Source organism: Schistocerca cancellata, chromosome 9 (assembly GCF_023864275.1).
Source record: "Schistocerca cancellata isolate TAMUIC-IGC-003103 chromosome 9, iqSchCanc2.1, whole genome shotgun sequence".
Taxonomy (NCBI): Eukaryota; Metazoa; Arthropoda; class Insecta; order Orthoptera; family Acrididae; genus Schistocerca; species Schistocerca cancellata.
In genome coordinates this window covers 444,169,319-444,191,084 of record NC_064634.1, presented here as the reverse complement: position 1 = coordinate 444,191,084, position 21,766 = coordinate 444,169,319, and the positions used below count along the sequence as shown (strand labels likewise).

The 21,766-nt window shown below is 40.0% G+C and overlaps 1 protein-coding gene across 1 annotated transcript in view; it reads left to right on the top strand.

The window, feature by feature from the left end:
- Window positions 1-238: 238 nt before the first annotated feature.
- LOC126101471 (prisilkin-39-like) overlaps window positions 239-21,766 on the top strand; it is a 44,047-nt gene continuing 22,519 nt past the window's right edge. Inside the window, exons 1-3 of the mRNA XM_049912121.1 lie at window positions 239-256; window positions 6,915-7,041; window positions 11,783-11,911. Coding sequence (XP_049768078.1) covers window positions 239-256; window positions 6,915-7,041; window positions 11,783-11,911 — 274 coding nt within the window. The remainder of the gene's footprint in view (window positions 257-6,914; window positions 7,042-11,782; window positions 11,912-21,766) is intronic.

Here is a 21,766-nt window from a genome sequence, read left to right as displayed (position 1 = left end):
TTTGTAGCTGTTTTTACGCCGTAGACGGCTATTATCTAAATAAATTAGCACAGAAAAGGCTCAAAGTGTCACTTTCGCTAAACTGGAGGCAGCATGCAACATTTTGGGTGTCGTGGTTGATGCTACAAATTATTGTTTTCATAAACTGATTGTCAAAGAAGGAATTCTAAAGTAGTTGTTCACAACGTCACAATTCACTCCACAAAAGAAATCTCTCATAAAGTCCGAAAATGCGCCGATGGACAAAGACAAAGAGGTATATCTCAGGTCAGTTGTAACTCAACAATCAACCCGAACAGGGTAAGTATTAATTAACTGTACGTGCAGAAATGTTACTGTGCAAGTATAAATGGTCAAACATCATATGTTGGCGTGCAAAAAGAGTAGTTATTTGAAAATTTAAAATATCATTTCAATACTGCTTGCTGCAATAAACATCGCAAAACAGACGCACGGCTTCGTAGTGTACAAAAATTGAAAGTTTAGATCTGTTACAATTGTTAAAAAAACTGTTATTTTCAGTTGTTTATCAAATTTTAATGACTGTTAAAATCTATTAAAAGCATCTAATTCGGAATAAATCATTTTTCAATCACACACAATTGTGATAATTTTCATATTTTAATTTAACTTTCGCGAAATATATAAATTTCTATTTTGAACACATTATTTCATTGCGATTTTATACTTTGTCTGCATTCATTTCGTATTTTATAAAATACCTGGTCATTTTTATACATTTATAAATGTTAAATTAAAATTAAGTTAAACATTTTCCCAAAAAGTTCTAGCAATCCTCTATATTTCCTAGACGTTCTGCACAATGCCTTGTTTCACACTTTGCCATTAGCGTGAATATTCTGCGATTATAAGCCATGTAGCACACGTCTAAATACAAATTTCACTGTGACTGTCTTATTCCATGTGACTACTTTTGTTTCGTATATCAAAATTATTTCTAGTTACACAATCTGCTTTATTGCTGCAACTTGTTCCAAAGTTCTTCTGGATGAAGTTTCTGTGTTTCTGTTATTGTATATGTTTCGGAAATAACTTTTATGAGGGGCTAACATTGAAAGTTGCGAAAATAAAGGAGCAAATGTGGAAGTAACACGGATAAATAGAGAACGGGCGCACTAAGTGGTTTAGTACCGTAGAGCTGCGACTCAACTATTCTCCTCAGTAATAATTTTTACATTTCAAAAATAAAACCAGATAAAGATGAGGACAAAAAGTTCCATTCAAAAATTAATGATACGGCAATATATGCAAACTGGAACGAAAATCTGAGACTTAGGGAAAACTACGGTGGTACAGGAATAACAAATGTGCTTGGATATCAAAATATATGGGCTAAAGAAACGAATTTGGAAGAAAAAGAGCGAGTTGTAGTGTTCCGTGATTGATTTCATGGAACTGTCGCTAACATCCTCTTCAAAAAATGACTAGAGAGTTGTACTTAAAAAAAAAAGAGAGAAATGCTGGATGGATTAATAAATGTAACTAAAGAAACCAAATACGCTGCTATAATTGAAATTCATACAACAATATAAAGTAATGATAAACATCAAATTGTAATTGTCTAAGCAAATGGACATTATACCACGAATTGGAACACTGAGTTTTTAAAAATTATTAAATTTCATTTAACATTTTCAGAAGAAGTATACAGTGGTTTATATGTCCGCAAAATGCCACTTCTCAGATGAAATTTCAGTTGATTAACGTTTGATTTCCAGTCTACGACACAAAACGGGTTTTCATTCACCGGGACTTCCTGCATCAAAATGCAATTACTATTTATACATCTCTCACCATATTAAATTCATGGCAGAACACACCCTACAACGATGAATAAATCATCGTTCTTAGGTAATTGGATCTCGTATTGAAACGTTACAATTACGTTCTAGAGGTAGATTCGAAACACAGATCCCTTGGCTTCGAGTGGAAATGCTCTTCGACACTAAGAGTATCTCATTCCCTCAGTTCATCTCTCCTGCTTTTCCAAACTTCACATAGCATCTCTTAAGTGTGTAGTGAGCGGTGACGACAAGTGCTTCATCCGTGGCTAACTTCTTTTGCTTCCAATTATTCCATTCTGCACAACGTTGCGCTAGAAACGCGGTCGCCGGTGTTTTCAATGTGGAAACCACGAGCCGCTATTAATGCCGACGTCGGCAGCGCTGCTGTGTATAAAGAAACCGCCGCCACACACCTCCTCACTGTCAGCAATCAGCCCTCAGTCGACAAGCACAATGACTCGCGTTCTCTCACTGGTGAGTACTGCTCTTTCACTGACATTCATCTCTTTGTAAACTAATAACTGGCGAATTTCGCACTACAATGTTCTGCAAGCGCCTAAGTTGAGACTCACCTTTGTAATGCTTTACTTTGGATAAAAAGCTATGAATTTTAAGAAGAATCCAGATATTGGCAGTACAAATGTAAGCCTTAACTAAAAATCGGCTTCTGTGAACAAAATGAAAAACGCTTCTGACATTAATACTCATCACAATTTTCACTTACGTATGCTCAGCTCTTCTTTCTTATTATGAACAGCATAAATATGGGACAATAAGATATACTTTTCACGTCTAGAGACAATGATGATGACATGAGTGTAAAGTATACCTCCTAGTTACCAAGCAATACCAATTCATGCATTAATGCGCCGAATAGGCGATTTTTGTTTCGCTGCATATACTTGGACAGCACCACATGCTTAGTTGAGTGTACATTTCATTACAGCAAAAATAAAAATACAGCTATGACGTCGCAGTTCCTCGGGTTTTTCAAATTATAGGTCAAACTTTTTTTTCTTTTCGTATATTTACTTCATTTGTCGATTTCCAGGCAGCCATAATTCTGACAAATGCCTTCATACAACATCAAAACTGCAAATACATTGTACTTTAGGCCGCTGCCGTGAGATATTCTATACATTTTCGACGCTCAGTGCATTTCGCAACTTCTTTATAAGATCGGTTACACCTTACTTAATTATACAGAAACAATTTTTAGAAAAATTTTACTTTAGAAATTATTTATTATTTACTCCTAAAATTAACAGTGTTATAGTGTCTCTTGAAAACTTTTTTCTTTTTACATGGTTTTCTTTTTTCGTCATCCTTGATGGTTTATATGACAAACTTTCCACTTTTAAAGAGGTTCGACATTTACCCATAAATGTTGATTGCCTGTAGTTAACATCAGTCATCTACAATTTTAGTTTTCGTACGGCAGATTTTATTTTACACTGAATTTGAAGAATTAAATTGCCTAAATAATGAAGTGCCAAGTACCTGTTAATTTTTACAGCATTCGCTACACACTAAAATAACCAATTCCCAAAAAGGAAAAAACACATGGTCAAGAACTAAGGACGAATCGTCTACGTTACTAGTCCAAGTAATCGTATGTTTCAATAACCCCAGTTACAGTCCGAGTAACAAACAAAGTGGTTCAAATGGCTCTGAGCACTATGGAACTTAACGTCAGAGGTCATCATTCCCCTAGAACTTAGAAGTACATAAACCTAACTAACCTAAGGATATCACACACATCCATGCCTGAGGCAGGATTCGAACCTGCGACCGTAGCAGCAGCGCGGTTCCAGACTCAAGTGCCTAGAACCGCTCGGCCACACTGTCCGGCGAGTAACAAACAACCGACATTAATGTTATATGTATAGTTTTTGGAAATACCAGGATTATTTGTGACTATGACAACGATATTCAACTCCAAGTTTGGTCGATCGAAGTCCTACAGGTCCTTCTAAACATTTTCATAACATTTTCCTATGCCTCGATGATCTGACAAATCAGTCATCTCTGCACGCATGCACATAACTGTACACTCGTGCAACTTTTGTTCTGGGCGACCCAAACAGATAAGATCAAGTTATACAGATGCCAGAGATTCCTGAACTGAGTGCTTCAAAATCAGAAACAAATAAATGGCTCTTTATTGACATAAATGACTTAAGCCTTACGGCAACAACTTAAGTTTATAGCAGCTGACCGAAGTGATGACCGCGTCTCAGTGCACAGATACCGACTCATAAAATTTTGCCTCTCCTTCTCAAATACCCACACTGCGTGTTCTACAGTGAGACTGGCAGCTCGGATGCTACTACACAGCTCCTCTTCAAGTTCTGCTATAGTTTCACACGGCAATGACTTCATGTAATAGATTTTGAAGCGTTCGCTTTGAAAAATTATGAATGACAGTGCTGGAAAAACTTTTGCGTTATTTGATACAGAAACAGCTGAGTAAAACTCAACGAACGCACACAGTTTTCTCTTTACTTATTCTGAACATCACTAAACTGACACACAATATTTTTAGCGGTACGCCAACTGACTTTCAATAATCCCTAAAAAAGAATGGCCCTAACTAACAATAACTTACACCTTTCACCTATACCTTTCATGAATCACTTACCCTGCAAAATCTTCGTTACTCGAACTACCGCAATACAGCGAGCGCCAATACTGCCAGCTAAATAAAAGATTCTAACAATTGAAGGTACTAACTACTGACAGGCTTAGTTAGCAAATGAAAGAGTTTGATAGAGAACAAACAATGTGTTTACCTTAATAATGTTCAAAAGTCATCATATATATATCTATCAGTTCATGACGACCATCTTTAGAAATTTCCTGTTTTTTTGGCGGACACACTTCCAGATCGTCCGCTTATAGTAGTAGCCTCTCAAAAGTCTGGCATCTCTCTCTCCACAATCCACATCCACCACTGCTAGCGGCTCACCTCCAACTGCCCAACGATACGCGCTGTTCACATCCAACTGTCCAACACTACACAAGCGAATATTCCAACAATGAGTCCAACCAGCCACAGACTGCACACTAGACTTGGCCACTGTTTCTAAGTTTCGATACAGTGTATCGAAACCTGGAACTGTTTCAGTGTTTCGGAACGGCTATGGTTCACTGTTTCGAAACAGTGGTGTTTCATTCCGCCCTTGTCTCGGACCTCGAGCCAGACACAGAAACTGTATCGTTGTTTCAAAATAAGACTGTATCAGTCCACCTGCGCCTGGAACGGACTAATTGTATCGAAACAGTGATGTTTCATTCCGCTCTGTGTCGAGCGAGATTCGGGCTCGGCACAGGTACTGAAACACAACATACCACTTCATGAAACACTTTCAAGAGTGTCGAAATCTTTTGACAAGCAATAGCATGAAGCTCAAGATATCCGAAAATAAAGCTTCTTTTCTAGCTGACTGTCCTATTCCGAAATGGCGTAACATCTGCTTTATAAACACTAACCAAACAATAAAACAACGCATACTATTCGCATTCGAAATAGTAAATATCTGAAAATCATTCAGTTAAATTACACTTTTTTCATAACACACGCTTCTCTGTTCATGTACAGTAATCATATTAAGAAACGCAAGTAAGACTACAACATTTTTTAAAAAAAAGGCGTAGAGTGACAGTTATTAGACATGTATATAAATTTGATGCAGGTATAATTGCAAGCAATCTGTTTGACATATCACTGATAGTGTAATGGTGAACGGGAAGCATCGTAAATTCATAGTAACGGTTCGAAACACCTTGAAACACAAAATTTTTTCTGCTATATTTTGTTATTTATTCGAATTATTTGGCGTTATTTGTGAGTCTATAGTCACTGTGTCTATTATCCACAATTATTCCCTTTGTGTGCATGGAAATTAGCAGGATGGGTATATTAGCCATACTAATGGAATGTGGGAATCCCAGTAGCATATCTGTTGTTTCTGCAGTTTGCTCCCACCTCCATTTCCGATCATGGTGGTTCTTCTGTCTTCAGCTAAGGCTTTCCTCAGCCAATTGAAAAGTATGAAAGTCACATGACACAAAAGCAGCGCATTTGCTGCAGGAAATACGAAACTGCCAAGACGCCTAAGTGATAGTTTCATACTTTCTGCGATATGATTAGCGCTCTCGCACCTCATTTGTGTTTATATGGACATACTTATACAGTAGACATTCAAGATGATAAAATGTGTAGGTTTATTAGATTACAAAACAAACTGTTTCACTGTTTCGAAACACCGTATCGAAACATTATATTGTACTGTTTCATTTGTTTCGAAACATTTACGTGTTTCAGTTTGCCCATCTCTACTGCACACAGTGCAGTCAGCGATTTTCCTACAGAGCACTACGTGGCGTTGCCAACATAAAAACCTAAACAGCCAACGTACAATTTCAACAGAAATAATTCTGCCGTGCGCACTTTACACACGATTGTGCATTATATTTGGAGGTAGCAGCACCAACGTCGGTGCAGAAACATAAGAAGCGTACAAACACTTGCCGCGAACGAAATGCTCGTTCGAGACATGACCAACGCCCACCGCCCACTGCCACTAAATAATCTCACCTCCCCTCCCGACCCCTTTCTCACCACTCCGCTAATTGATCATTCCGGCCATTGGTTCCTTCTCTCAAGTATTCATTTTAGATCCTTTACAGTCTGTATAATTTTGACCCAAAAATTTGTAAACATGAAAGACAACGTGAATATTAAGTGAATATATTCCACACTGTCAAAGAAAACAAAGTTGATTGCGTAATAGGTACGCAAATTTTTTTTTTCTACTACAGACATCAAGTTTCGTCTCCACTGTTGGTGTTTTGCTCATGACACTTCTCGTGTCGACAAGTGCCCAAAGGCGCTCGATGACACGAAAATACTTCTAAACATAATCTCGGCAGAATTTGTTCGTACTGTTTCAATCGGTGGTACCAGAGGAGAGAGTGAGTTGTTCGGTGTACGAAACCAGATCTCCCTGACATGACAAACATACTACGTTACACTACACATACGCTCCTCAGAAACATATGTATCGTGATCTAGAATTATACGTGCTGTATGTTATTGTGTTGCAGGTGTGCCTTGTGGCAGTGGCCTGCCTGGCCTTGCTGTGTGGCTGTGAGGCCTCCTACCCTCTGGCCGTCTCTCACGGACACGGGTACTACCCGTACAGCTACAAGTACCCTGGCTACGGGTACCACGGTGAGTGACATCATTTCACATACCATTACGTTATCATCCATAGCATTCACGACTCAGCTCATTACCACTGTATGGGATTAGCTCGAATTGTGCACCGTATCGAGATTCGAGCCCTGGATTGCAGCTAGGATACCTGCCTTTCGTGATATGTGCGCCTCCATTTACGACATCCGAGCGCGGCTCACTGACAAACTATAAAAATTATCTTGACACCATCTGCTCTAGTTTCCTTCAGAACACTTCTGTGGCACTCCGGCTGAGCCTTGACATTAGCGCCTACGAAAGTAAGGACGTAGCGGAAATTCATCTCACCCACAGCCTCTGATGACTGATTTCACTTTGTGACAAAAACTTTCGGATGCGCCTGTCAGTACCTGTTTTGCATCGTCCGTGAAAGTTTCTCTTCATCTTCTCCACGTTTGTTTTGAATGTAGAGATGTAGTATACTGTTAATCCAATGTTTTGTGATTCGGAGGAATGGGAACTTACACTACTGGCCATTAAAATTGCTACACCACGAAGAAGACGTGCTACAGACGCGAAATTTAACCGACAGAAAGAAGATGGTGTACTCAACGACGAACCTGGGTGCACGAACGGCAAAATGTCATTTTTTTTCGGATAAATCTAGGTTCTGTTTGCAGCATCATGATGGTCGCATCCGTGTTTGGCGACATCGCGGTGAACGCACATTGGAAGCGTGTATTCGTCATCGCCATACTGGCGTATCACCCGGCGTGATGGTATGGGGTGCCATTGGTTACACGTCTCGGTCACCTCTTGTTCGCATTGACGGCACTTTGAACAGTGGACGTTACATTTCAGATGTTTTACGACCCGTGGCTCTACCCTTCATTCGATTCCTGCGAAACCCTACGTTTGAGCAGGATAATGTACGACCGCATGTTACAGGTCCTGTACGGGCCTTTCTGGATATAGAAAATGTTCGACTGCTGCCCTGGCCAGCACATTCTCCAGATCTCTCACCAATTGAAAACGTCTGGTCAATGGTGGCCGAGCAACTGGCTCATCACAATACGCCAGTCACTACTCTTGATGAACTGTGGTATCGTGTTGAAGCTGCATGGGCAGCTGTACCTGTACAAGCCATCCAAGCTCTGTTTGATTTAATGCCCAGGCGTTTCAAGGCCCTTATTACAGCCAGAGGTGGTTGTTCTGGGTACTGATTTCTCAGGACAAATGCACCCAAATTGCGTGAAAATGTAATCACGTGTCAGTTCTGGTACAGTATATATTTGTCCAATGAATACCCGTTTATCATCTGTATTTCTTCTTGGTGTAGCAATTTTAATGGCCAGTAGTGTACGTCGCTGTCCTATCAGCCAGGTAAATTTTTTCCACTGTTTCCATAAATCACTTAAACCGAATGCAGCGATGGTTCCTTTCGGAAAAAGCCAGCCCATTCCTGCCCATTCTTGTCCATTCCACGCATCGTGAATCGTCCCTAACTATCTTGTTCTCGAAACTATATTCTTTCTTCTTTCCTTTGAAGTTTTTTACCATCTATCTAATTTAGTCCCCGTAACTTTTACTGCATTATTTTTCCTGGAGATGTTCTTGAGCCGTATTTTCTTCTGTTTCAATTTCCCCCTTTTCGTGTATTTTTTGTCATCGACTTTGCCGTTCATTGTGATGCTACATTGTCAAAGATTCTCTTAGGTTACAGCTAAAGAATCGTGTAAGCTTCCATCGACGGTTGCAATATCTCTTTTATTACTGTGTGTAGAATTTTATATGTTGTGCCTGTACTAACACTTAGCTTAGACAACACAATTTGTAACACATACTTTGGCATGGGAGTGTTCACTAAAATTCAAGAAAAATCAAATTAAATTAAATGCCCAGTTAACAGAGAAACGTAGTAGACATTTTGCTATTTTTTCTTTCACCGAATTCCTTGAATTACGATTTGGAAAACACACAGAGGCTTATAGTGTTCATTTTATAACGTATTTTACAGGACCATAAATAATGTCTCAGTGGATCGATTCTAACAGAAATTCGTGGTTCGTACCTTCATTGACGAACGAGGAGTGTTATTGTTCTATATCAAAGATTTCTCGATTTATGGTAGTTACTAATCACCGCGCTAAATACAGGCATTTTTTTTACAGAACACGCACGATCGTCTTTAATTCGGTCAGTGTTTCTGCTCACAATCAATTTCAAGCTTGCAGCAATGCGCAGATGTAATACACTACTACATTAATTCACTAGGTAGTGTCTTTTTGGTATATCTATTTGTTGTTTACTGGACGATTTAGATAACTTTAAACAGAGTAATCTGCAAAACACGATAACATGAAGAATACACTTATGAATTTTTCCTTCGGTACTTGGAGAAATAGAGATATCAAAGTTGAAATAAACGTTACCGATATTTAGCAGTATAACATAGTTGTCTATGCCAGTAATCACTTGTGTAATATTTTGGCCTTTAAATTCGTATACTTTTCATTTTTTTAATTTGTTTAACGTAAGGTTAGCATGTTCATACCCTCTTCGTGTGTTTCAATATACTTGTCTTCTTCGTATAGATATATACTAATAAAATAGTTCCATATCTCCCGCTGTTGTTGTGTGACTTCCTGTTTAGTCTTGTATTGACTGAGAACAGCCTAGAAAGCAGAAAGCCGGTTCACGACGAAATAAAAATAAATATTACTGTGGAGCTTCAACACTGTGTATTTCAGTTTTTAATATGAGACAAAACTGGCGCATGTTGATGAAAAAACAGCTGCATAGATTCAATATATTAAAAACATATGCGGCATCAAAGGTATGACAGAGAACGGCATACTATAATACTAAACCTTAGATGTTTGGAGATACACTCGTTGTTGAACGCTAATGACGAAGCCAAAAGAATACTTAAATGACTGATAACAATACCGATGGTGTTCAGTTTATCGGCTAAAGAAGCAGTCGATGTTTAATCTTCGTCTTGCTGATCGGCTACGGGAAAATATCGTTGCTAGAGCTTTACGTACATCATAAGTTTGGCTTTACTCGTTTTCCGCCTAAATATCTGGAGGGTTCCCTAAAAGGACTACACTCGAATTATTTTCTCGATTTTTCTTTAACTGGAATGGTATATGCACTTCGATCGGACAAACGGTGTTGGCTCTATTCGATCACATGCACGTATTACTGTACATTTATTTGCATTTAAAGTCTTCTACTAGTCATTCTACAAACGCTGATCATTGGGTGTCTCTCTGGAATTCGTAGTAAGTTTATAAAGACGTCACCACACTGCACACAACCTCGTCTTCCGCAAATAGCCTCACAGGTCTATAAATAAAATCCACTAGGTTATACTGGAAACAGCAGTGGCCATATCGTATTATCTTGAGACATTTCGGAAGTTACCTTCGCTCTGGTCGTTGCCTCCCAATGAAGAACGACATACTGAGTTCCTTTTGCAGGAAGTCTCCAAGGTAATCATATAATATGCGTTCGGATCTTATGTTTCCTAGGTGACAGTGCGGAATTGAATCGAAAGTTTCTTGGAAGTCGGGAAACATGGCGTCAAGCTAAACTCAGTTGCCTGCTGCCTCACGGTTCTCATGAACGAGCAGACGAAGCTGGTTTTCACATCATCGGTGACAGCAGAAACTATGTTAGTTTCTGGAAAGGAATTATTCAGTTTCCAGGAAAGTAATCACTCGAAAATAGGACATACGTTCTGTAACTGTAAAGGCCGGCCGGAGTGGTCGAGCGGTTCTAGGCGCTACAGTCTGGAGCCGCACGACCGCTACGGTCGCAGGTTCGAATCCTGCCTCGGGCATGGATGTTTGTGATGTCCTTAGGTTTGTCAGGTTTAAGTAGTTCTAAGTTCTAGGGGACTGATGACAACAGAAGTTAAGTCCCACAGTGCTCAGAGCCATTTTTTTGTAAAAGGAAATCGATATCAGTGAGGCAGCTCTTTATTTCTGAGCGTCGGTCATACTAAACGTCATGTAGATTGGAATGTTTTCCCAGCAACGTATGTTGCTCCGTTATCTGTACGAGCTACTGTAAATTGATGCTAGTAAAGCGGCCAGTACCTCAGCACATGCAGTATAGGATTTAATGGCCCCTCCATCAAGACTTCTTCACTTTTTTGTATCGGACAATATGGATTATTTTCCATATCCGTTTTCAAGTATTTGAATATCTGTTATTTTCGCATCTGCACGATGAAGAAAACATGTATAATTCGTCAGATATCGACGTCTTACCGCGATATTTCGACTGATAAATAAATGACTTCTAAGGACGCCATGGCATAGAACCCACAGGATAATGGTAGAACTGAAGCGGTAAGATATAGATAGCATTCCTTTGTAATTGTGGAGCTTAACAGAACATTCATTAGGTTTCAAATACGTAAAGTTACACAATACTCAGCGATTTTCATTTAATGTCTAATGCTGACAGATAATATATTCATCACACTCTTAGTCCTGGAATTTTTACGTGTCATTGTATGTGTGTGTGTGTGTGACGGGGGGGAGGGGGGGGCGCTTGAAACAGCCGAAAGTTGTTGCAGAGGGAAGTGTTGCTACTGTCGGAGACCATAACAAACGGATCTTATCTCCATATCTCTTCGTGCACAGCACTAGATGAATCAGATAAACTCTATATACAGTAGTCTTAGCCGCTTATTGTTACTTTAAGAAAAGAGCGTTTGATACACTTAAGTGGATCACTCTGAATCAAGTGATGTATGTTGCAGGCTACTCGTCCCACTACGGCTACCCTGGCTGGGGCAACAAGGGGTACCCTGGTTGGGGATACCACGGCTACCCTGGATACGGTTACCACGGCTACCCGGGATACGGTTACCATGGTTACCACGGCTACGGTGACCACTACGGCTACCCTGGATATGGGTACGGCCATGGCTACGGCCACTGGTGAAGAACAGCGACTCGACCCTCATCTTCTGCTCATTATTGTGCAACCGACGACAGTTTTTCTACCACAACGCCACCACAACCACCACACTGCAATGCCCCTTCCACCCAAAGATTATAAAATCTTACCACCCAGTTCTGATTCATCATCCATAAGCTATTTAATAAAAGCACTTGTATAAAAAAAATACTTGTTTTATTTCTACCTTTCTAGAGGCCATCTAATTACCATCTGCAGAGAATGCACTAGTCGTTCGTGACGTGTATAACCTGAAATTCTCTTCTGGTAACTGGTTGTTGCATACTGGAGATATAATAATAGTTTCTTGTTAGTTGCTGTCTTCCGATGCAGGGGTTCCGGTCCGATTTCTGGTGATTACGTCATAATTCCCACTGGTGATATTGTATGTAACGTATTCACCTCAGCCAAATAAGAAGTAAAGTAAGCAGGTAAAATAAGTAGCAAAACTGATGTGCAAGCTGTAAAAACTACGCCAAATCGAAAAGTATATTTACACAAAATACATTTGTTTATATGTTTTGTTGTCAGCGTCAAAAATGAAAATACAACATTTATGGAAACACCAGAAAATATATTACACGTGCGACAGACGTGAAAAGTAAGTAATACCAGAAGAAAACGATTTATCCAAAAAATTTTCTTCAGTATTTTTTTGTTAACCAATTCATATTGCTTTCTCTTGATAGAGGCAGCGGAAGACATAGATCTTACGAAGCAAAGTTCATTAACTGTCTGTATTTTGCTTTTTTTATTGATCTAAATGTGTTTTAGAGAGGAAGCGCCACCGTCTGGGTTCGCAGCTTTCATTGAGTCTTTTTATTACGGCTTAGTGGAACAGTTCCATCTGAATTTGTAAACAACCTACTCACTGCTTCTCTATGGTGTGTTCTGTTAACTGCTACGAATACTATTATTCTTAAGTTCGTTGTGACGATGTTTGTGTGATGAAGGTAGAACAATGTAGATGATGTTTACAATGTACAAACAATGAACCGAATTTTTGCGTAATTCAGATGCGATAGCGGAATTAGGCCCTAATAAAAAGTTATTAAATAAACTTGTGACACCTAAAGATGGAGCTTCCACTCGTAAATATGACAAACAGAAATACAGACGGTTCCAGCAGGATACGTCTATAACAAATAACGTAACAGAAATGTCACACCGGAAAAAGGGAAAAAATGAAATCAGATGTTTTGTGATGGGCTTATCGTAGCTGTGTGGGATAAAAGCAGCAAACTACAGACATTTCTTTGTAATTCATTACTCTTTTGACTGGATCTGTTTACCCACTACACAAACGCCCTTTCGATTATTTTTGTATTGTGATCTTTGTGTGCCTCTACAATTTTTCTCCTCTCCTGCTCCTTCCACGCCAGGCTTGCTACTCCCAGATACTCCATCAGTTTTCTAACGTACTTGTTCCTTTTCATACCAGGAGTATTGCACAGACTTCTTTTCTCGGCTATTTCTTATCATATCTTTCCATTTTGTATTTTATGTGTACAGCTAAATTTTTAAATACTCCTATAGTATCACTTTCAAAATAGAGTAGCACTCTTTTTCTTCTTCTTCTGCAGATTTAGTGTCCAAATTTTGTTTTCTTAGAATGCTATGCTAGAGATATGCACTTACTGAATATGTTCCTCAATTTCAGGTTGGAATATGGTTGCAAAACAGCTCTTATGCTTCGTTCTTTGTCTTCCCATTTCTACTCTGCTACCTCCAAGCATCAATTATGATGCATAATCTAATTTCCTGGACAGCAAAAGTCCCTTACTACTTTCTACTTCTTTATCTTTCCCGTTTTGACGTTAATTGTATCAATAGCGCCCGTTATGCAGTTCTTAATAAATTTCAGTTTAGTTTTTATCATTTTCAAACAAAACTCAGTGTTTTTGTTGATTCATTTCCTCAGTTCTGCAACCATCTATCGAAACCTACAATTATTCATTAGAGAAATAGCTAATGGCTTCTTCAACTGATGAAAATAAATTGTCTGTTTACAGAATTATTATTATACAATAAGTAGCAACCCTTTTGAACAAGGAGATTAGGAATGCTATAAAAAGCACTTTATGTTTTCATGACTAAATGCGATTCATCAACAAACCGTCCACGGTCATAAGAACTATGTCGCCACGAAAAGCTGTCATTGATATCTTTCCGCGTCTACTTTTTTCTTTACTTTTTTCTTTTACTTCCGTCACTGCTCCTTCCGCGCGATAGTTAAACCATATCTTGCTGCTCGAAACATAAGCAACATCAAAGATTAGTTTTCACCTCAATGGAGACCACTGTCTTTAATTGAAAGGCGAGAACAAACACAAAGTAGTACCGCTGCAGGTTGTATATGGAATGTAGGGCTATAAAAGGTTATTGAAACTTGCTAAACAGTAAATTACGAAGTGAAATGGTGTCTGAAAGAACATCAGGGAAGAAGATGGGGCAAGCCGTAATGGGGAGCAGTAGACCTACTGAAGTTTTTAAGTTTCTTCAGTGTGTCAGCTTAGTTATTGTTTAAAAGTTACTAGTCCGCAGCCTTAACTGAGTTCCCTGTGGCTATCATCGCTTCACTTGTTTGGCCTGCAGCATATCTGCATCAGACGTATATTGATGTCCAAATATGATGCATAATTTAAAATATGAGAAGGCGTTCCCTCAAGCGGATGTCGGAAGCACCACAGAACATGGTTAGGCTTCATAACGAAAGATTTAGCTTATAATGACATATGGAAATTTATGAAAGAAAGAGGTAAGAACACAAAAATCTCTTTCCTAACAACAGTGCATTTAACAGATGAAGTGATTAAGTGTATTGCCACATATATTTGAATGAGTTGTTGTTTTCTATTTCTTTTTCATTAAATCACAAACGTCATAGTGTATCATTTTCTTATCTGTTACCTGTCGACAACTAATGCTGCAGTCAGTGAAACGATGTAGAACACAACATTCACAAGAACTAAAACTCGACTAACACTCTCTAGGACTCTGTTATAGGAATACTATTACCAACCCATGACAAAGACGTATGACGCGTAAATAGGTCATCAGCGTATCAACAGTTCCATTATCACACAGTTACAGTGGATTGATTAGCTGCATTTTACACAGAAAATGATTTTTTTTTTTTTTTTTTGCAAATTAGTGGTTAAATGGAGGCTAAAGGTTAACACATACCTCTCCTCTTGATTCTCGCCTACTCACCACGCCACTGTCGTATATTCACAAAAAATGGTTCAAATGACTCTCAGCACTATGGGACGTAACATCTGAGGTCATCGGTCCCCTAGACTTAGAACTACTTAAACCTAACGAACCTAAGGACATCACACACATCCATGCCCGAGGGAAGATTCAAACCTGCGACCGTAGGAGCCGCGTGGTTCGGGACTGAAGCGCCTAGAACCGCTCGGCCACCGCGGCCGGCTCGTATTTTCACAGTTTCGTGGTATAAAACTTACTTAACTTATCGAAAGAGAAGTTCAATCATAAAAGACCGTATGTAATAAGAGCAAACATTAATAGTTATTGAGCCCACCCGGCTAGCCGCTCGGCCTAACGCGCTGCTTCCCAAGCCGGAAGGCGTGCCGGTCTCCGGCACGAATCCGCACTGCGGATTAGTGTAGAGGTCGGGCGTGCCGGCCAGCCTGTGTATCGTTTTTAGGAGGTTTTCTATCTGCCTCGGCGAATGCAGGCTGGTTCCCCTTCTACCCCCACAGTTACTCTCTGCCGGCGATTGCTGAGCGAACACTGTCTACACGTACGCGTATCCCATAATTACTCTACCACGCAAACATGTGGGGTACACTCGTCTGGTATGAGACGGTCCCGGTGGGGAGGGGGGGATGTCCACTGAGGGCCAAACCCTGGGTTCGGTATGGGGCGGCGGTGGGGTGGAAGGACCTCTGTGGCCTGTTATGGGGTTATGAACCACTGAGGGCTATGGCGGGACGAAGCCTCTCCGTCGTTTCTAGGTCCCCGGTTCAATACACAATAGTTATTAATGTTGTGATACGTAAGGAGTAGAAATAAACTGACTAACATACAGAATGCCATAAATCTCAACTACGTGTAAAATTAACGAATTTCACTGTGCGACAGTCAACGCTGCCGGACTAGAAAGTAAAGCACCTAGAAGACATGGTCGGATGTCAATGTAACTTGGTATTGGTACACTCCAGCGGTGGTGCCCCGAACGATTCGAGTAGCGATTCTATTTGTTAGTGTTAGGCTTGTTACCAGACCTGTTAGGGTAGATAAAGGGAGTGAACAGTGTCAAAAACAGAGTGATTACTGTGAAACATGTGGGGATGTCGCGTACTCGTCTGAGACAGCATTACCAGAAGCTGTCGGAATTTGAAATGGACCACATTGTGCGTAATGATTTTTCCCTTTGAGCGAATGATGTGATATCCGTAATTGTGGGGTATGCGGATGTGACAATGGAATTACGTGGGAACGTGAGGGCGGACGTAGTCCTCGTGAGCATTGCCGTCGACCATGTCTGACCACCTCAAAGGACGTTCACCGTATTGTGCATCAGCACATCCTAGCTCTTTCACGTCTGAATGCGGCATTCGAAAACAAGTAACGGATCCCTGCAATATTCTGTCACCCTGAACCGTTGGTCAGCCACAAGCATCAGCGGGGCTAGAGAAATACCGTCCCTTTCGGTGGCTGCCATTAACACCACCTCATGTGACCAGAAACATGGACTGCTGACGAATGGCTCCGCAATGTGTTCAGCGGTGAATCACGGGTCTGCGTTGCCACAGATGACCATCGTTGGTGAGTTCGTCGGTGACCTGGGGGAAGCGTCATTATTTCATTGTTCCGGACAGACACAGCGGTGTTAATCCTAGTATCATTGTTTGCGGAGCCATCGCATATGACTTCAAGACACAGCTAGCAGTGGCTGAAGGCACTCTTGACGGGACAAAGGTACATCGCAGTCATCCTGCATCATGCGACAGTACCGTGGTGCCGTTTTTCAGCAGGACAATGCTCTTCCACACATGGTTCGTGTGTTTATGATATGTGTGCGTCATGTTGAGGTACTCAAATTGCCAGCAACGTTCCCAGATCTGTCCCCGATAGAACGTCTGTGGCACCATTTCGGACGTCAACTTCATCGCAGTGCTGATATCCAGGATATCAAGGATCAGATACAGCTTGACTCGGGAGCGAATACATAGGCTTTATGACACTTCTCCCAACCGAATTAGTGCATTCATCCATGCCATACCGGGTGGAACGTCATACTAATTGGCTCATACTGTTGACTTCGTTCTAAATTTGGCCCGATATTGCAATCATTGAAATAACATCTCATACACTCTCAGCCCGTGAAATCGCACAAGATACCGCAGTGGTTGGCCCACTAGATTCGCATTCGGGCGGACGACGGTTCAAATCCGCGGTGGCCATCGTGATTTAGGTTTACCGTGATTTCTCTAAATCTCTTAAGGCCGATGCCGGGATGGTTCCTTCGAAAGGGCACGGCCGCTTTCCTTCCCCATACTTCCCTAATATGAGCTTGTGCCCCGTCTCTTACGACATCGTGGTTGACGGGACGTTACACTCTAACCTCCTACTCCTCTTCCTCAACTCGTGAAGTTTCGTTTCACTTCTCCCTCGCTATTTAGATGGTTTATTTCTTTTGGCAGGCAGTGTATAATTCATGTCTGTTTCGACTGAAAAGAAATATTCTGAGGATGATGAATTTTCGTCGAAAGTAGTTTGAGGATAACGTGCGAAGTGTTTGCATAAAGGCGAATCAATAGAAGCCATACTGTTTATCTGCACGCGCGGACTTTACAGGAGAGGGTTTTTAAGTGTTTAATGTTTGACTCGTACTATGTGCTTATAGAATTCTCAAGTCTGCTTCAGATGTGGAAACAATCCACTTCACTCAATGTTTACAATTTCCAAAGAACTCAAATTCATGCTGGTCACCGCGCCAAATTTCCGCATTTCCTAATTGGATGGATTTTGTTCCTAATCTCCTTGTTCAAAAGAGTTGCTACTTACTGCATAATAATAATTTATAAACTGACAAATTAGTTTCAGGAATGTGTCATCTGTTGAAGAATAATTGTAGTCTTCGATGAACGGTTGCAGCCGTTGTATATCATTTGTGGCTTTCACTTACGCGATGTACAGTTAAACAAATTACAGCTTTCTGAAGTTATGTGAAAATCACACTGTTAGTTTCATTGCTGTTATTGTCGTCGGAAACAGAAAGTCACTTTATGCCAGGCTTAAGAGGATCTTGCCTTTGACTATAACCTTTAGCGTTCATCAAGGATCCATACATAGAGAATGGTCTTTCTTTTTTTACATTACACACAAATGACCTACCGCTGAAAATACGAGACAGCTTCATATACACCATCCACCTTATGCGCAAGTGATAAAAGCACAACTGTTAGAGATACAGGTGAGATACACAATAACAGAGAAAATATTGTATCAGTCTCCTAATATCTTCCTCATTTCGGAAGTTGTGGAATCTTATCTTCCTCGTTTCGGAAGTTGTGGATGATCTTACCATCTCGGTAGAATTCTGTCAATTTTTCCATTACTGTGTCGTTCCCGAATTTCAAGTTTTTGCCTTTCAGCTATTCGTCTTTACCTTCGTCTGAGCTTAATCCATATTCTGCGCTAAAGATGCCTTTCATTCCATTTTATTCTGGTAACTAAGTAACACTACACTCGTGGGTTACCAAAACAGCAAAACTGCTCTGTTGCAGAGACCGCTACACTTCATGAAAAATGTTTCGGTGACCCACGTGACTTACACGTCTTCAGACCCTATTTTGGCTGTCTCTGTTACAGTTGTGGACAAGATGACCAGTGTCAGTGCTTTTGATTGCAGGTCCTCAGTGTATGGGACACTCTGTCTCTTGACGACGTGAATGATTAGGTGAGAACGGGCGCAAATGGTTCAAATGGCTCTGAGCACTATGGGATTTAACACCTAAGGTAATCAGTCCCCTAGAACTTAGAACTACTTAAACCTAACTAACCTAAGGACATCACACACATCCATGCCCGAGGCAGGATTCGAAACTGCGACCGTAGCGGTCGCGCGGTTCCAGACTGTAGCGCCTAGAACCGCTCGGCCACACAGCCCGGCCAGAACGCGCACACATCGTCGATTACTAAGCACGAAATGAGCATACTGCGTATCTTGGCAAAACGTTATTGGCTTGATTAATATTTGATTAATATAACACAGTAAGCTATACTTGACGGCGAATGTTCCACTGAATGAAAGTATCATGTGTGCACCAGGCAAGCGTCATAGAATCTTTAATATTTCCAGTATACGTCAAAGATAGCTAAATGACTACAGTTTTTTAAATAAATAAAGAGCTCTGTTTGTTCCATGTACCAATATGATACCCATTCCGCTGTTCTTTCATTGTACCAAGCTGCTGCCTACTTGACTATATCTGTTTCAAATTACTCTTTACTGTCCCTACTTCACGGTTTATTGTAACCAAGCGCCACCACGTGTATGACAAATTTAATTGGGGTCTTCTTTTCTCATAACATATTTGAAGGCAAATAAAACATCGACGCCACATTTCCCATGTCCGTCTAATCGGTAACAATGGACACCGATAGTCAACCTTCTCTGATACTGCACTACGTTACAAAAGTGTGAACACGCACCCTCACACAACTAAGCAATGCACACAAAACCTAAAGTCAAATATAATAAATGCAAAAACTTGTGAACTCTTTTTATTCAATGGCTGCATACATTTCTGACCTTGATTTTGAACTCCAATTTATGTGAAATACGAAGAAGACTGCTCGATATTTAATTTATTATTTAGTCTGTAAGTATTTATAAACGGATATCTGTTATTCTTATAGTGATAGCAAGTCAACGAAAAGCTAATGACTACTGTATGAAAAGTACACAGTGTATAAGTCTCAGGTAGAATTCATCGAATAATAACAACATGAATTTGACAGACACTTGTATATTACAGTGGCACATAGCAAACAGCAAACCTACCTATGTAAGGTCTCCACTGCAATACGCAAACTTATTTGTTACTGTTAAAGTGCTTTATTTCTCACGATGTAACTTCCCTGAATTGCTTATCCTTATTCAACTTATCCAATTGTTTTAAAAAGTTTCAGTTTCCTGGTTGAAACGGTCTTTGTAGGAATTATAATGGGCATAACGTAGTAAACAAACGTTATTATTTTTTGTCAGTAACCAAAGATGAACTCTCGCCATTCTCTTACATAACAGAGGAGGTATAGTAAGGGGAGGCGGTTCTACAGACTTACGCTGTACATTGCTTTGAAGCCAGCGCCACCATACTAGTATCCCTTAACATTAGCAGACCACTGTTTAAAATTGTTTCTTGTTCTTATTTTCCGTCTTGTCCACGTAACAGTTGTTTTAAATAGCAGATATTAAAATGCTTCCGTGAATAACAGTGGAAGAAAGACATTTTCAGACGTTTTTCTGGCCTTAAAGACATATTCTTGCAATAATATGAAGCATTTCGTCTCTTTAAAAGTAACTTTATTTTTGTTAGACCTTTCGAACAAATAAGAAGAAAATTGTGTGTTGTGAAAAGACTACTTTCGTAATCCAGAGTCTTCTTGAATACGGAATGACAAGACTGATCTCCTCTTCCTGTAAGTACTGGGGACTTATTTTGCTAAATCTGGACGGTTTGCAATATTCTCACAACGTTAAATAAGTATGTTCTTCGAGTTCAACTCAGAGGAAATGTGAAGTCAAATTACAGAAATAAAACGACTACAGCAAAAGTAACCAGAGTACCTAAAATTCATGTATACAAACGAAAATATTGCTTGAACCAGTCCACTTGTGAATGAAATGCAATTCCTTTACACTTTAAATTACAATCAGAACGACTGGAACACCAGTAACTGATGCAAACTACCATTTTTTATCAAAACATTTCAACCAGAAATTTACGTTTGTAGCTACTAAAATCGCGTACGTCGGCTTGAAGTTTGTGATATCACGACTGTAGATCATGAGTGTATCTCACAGCAAATCGTCTTCTGCCACCAGACGCTGCTTTGTGCATCGCTGAACCGCTCTGCCATCGCTGAGCTGAGATAGCTGCAAAACTGGCGACGTCCATAGTTCATATTTAATCTCGCGTAGGAACCACGATAAGAAATTCATATTGGAGCAAATACAGAGGAATATAGATTGTTTTCCTTCCATCAATATGCGAATGGAACAGTGTGGCGAACCAACTTTCCTTGGATCACAGCGTGTGTAGGAAGCGATCAGTGTGGCCGCCACAAGTGTATGATCTTATCCGACAAACATTCTATGGCAAATTTGAGAGGCATTTAACTCTAGCTCCGTTTCTAGGAATACTTTTAAAGATCTCAAAAGCCACAACTTTTCCTCTCACATAAAGCTAGACACGGACAGAAAGAAAAACACATGATTATATTTCTTGGCTAGCAATGATTGTCTTACGTATTAGGCCTAAGATTCTGATGATAATAAAAGAATCAAATAGAAAGTAGAATCGACTTCCACCCGTCCTAAATCAAGGAAAATGTATAAACAAGTTGCTATTCCATTTTTGTGTAACTTTCAGTCACTTACCGAACAATTTAGTGTAACTGTCTCGTTAAATCGAAGGACTTGTTATATTTTACTGAAATTCACTTCTATCACAAATCGTCGAATTCTAGTACAGAATTCAGATTGTCTCCACTCACGACACAGGTTGATTTATTTTCTCTGCAT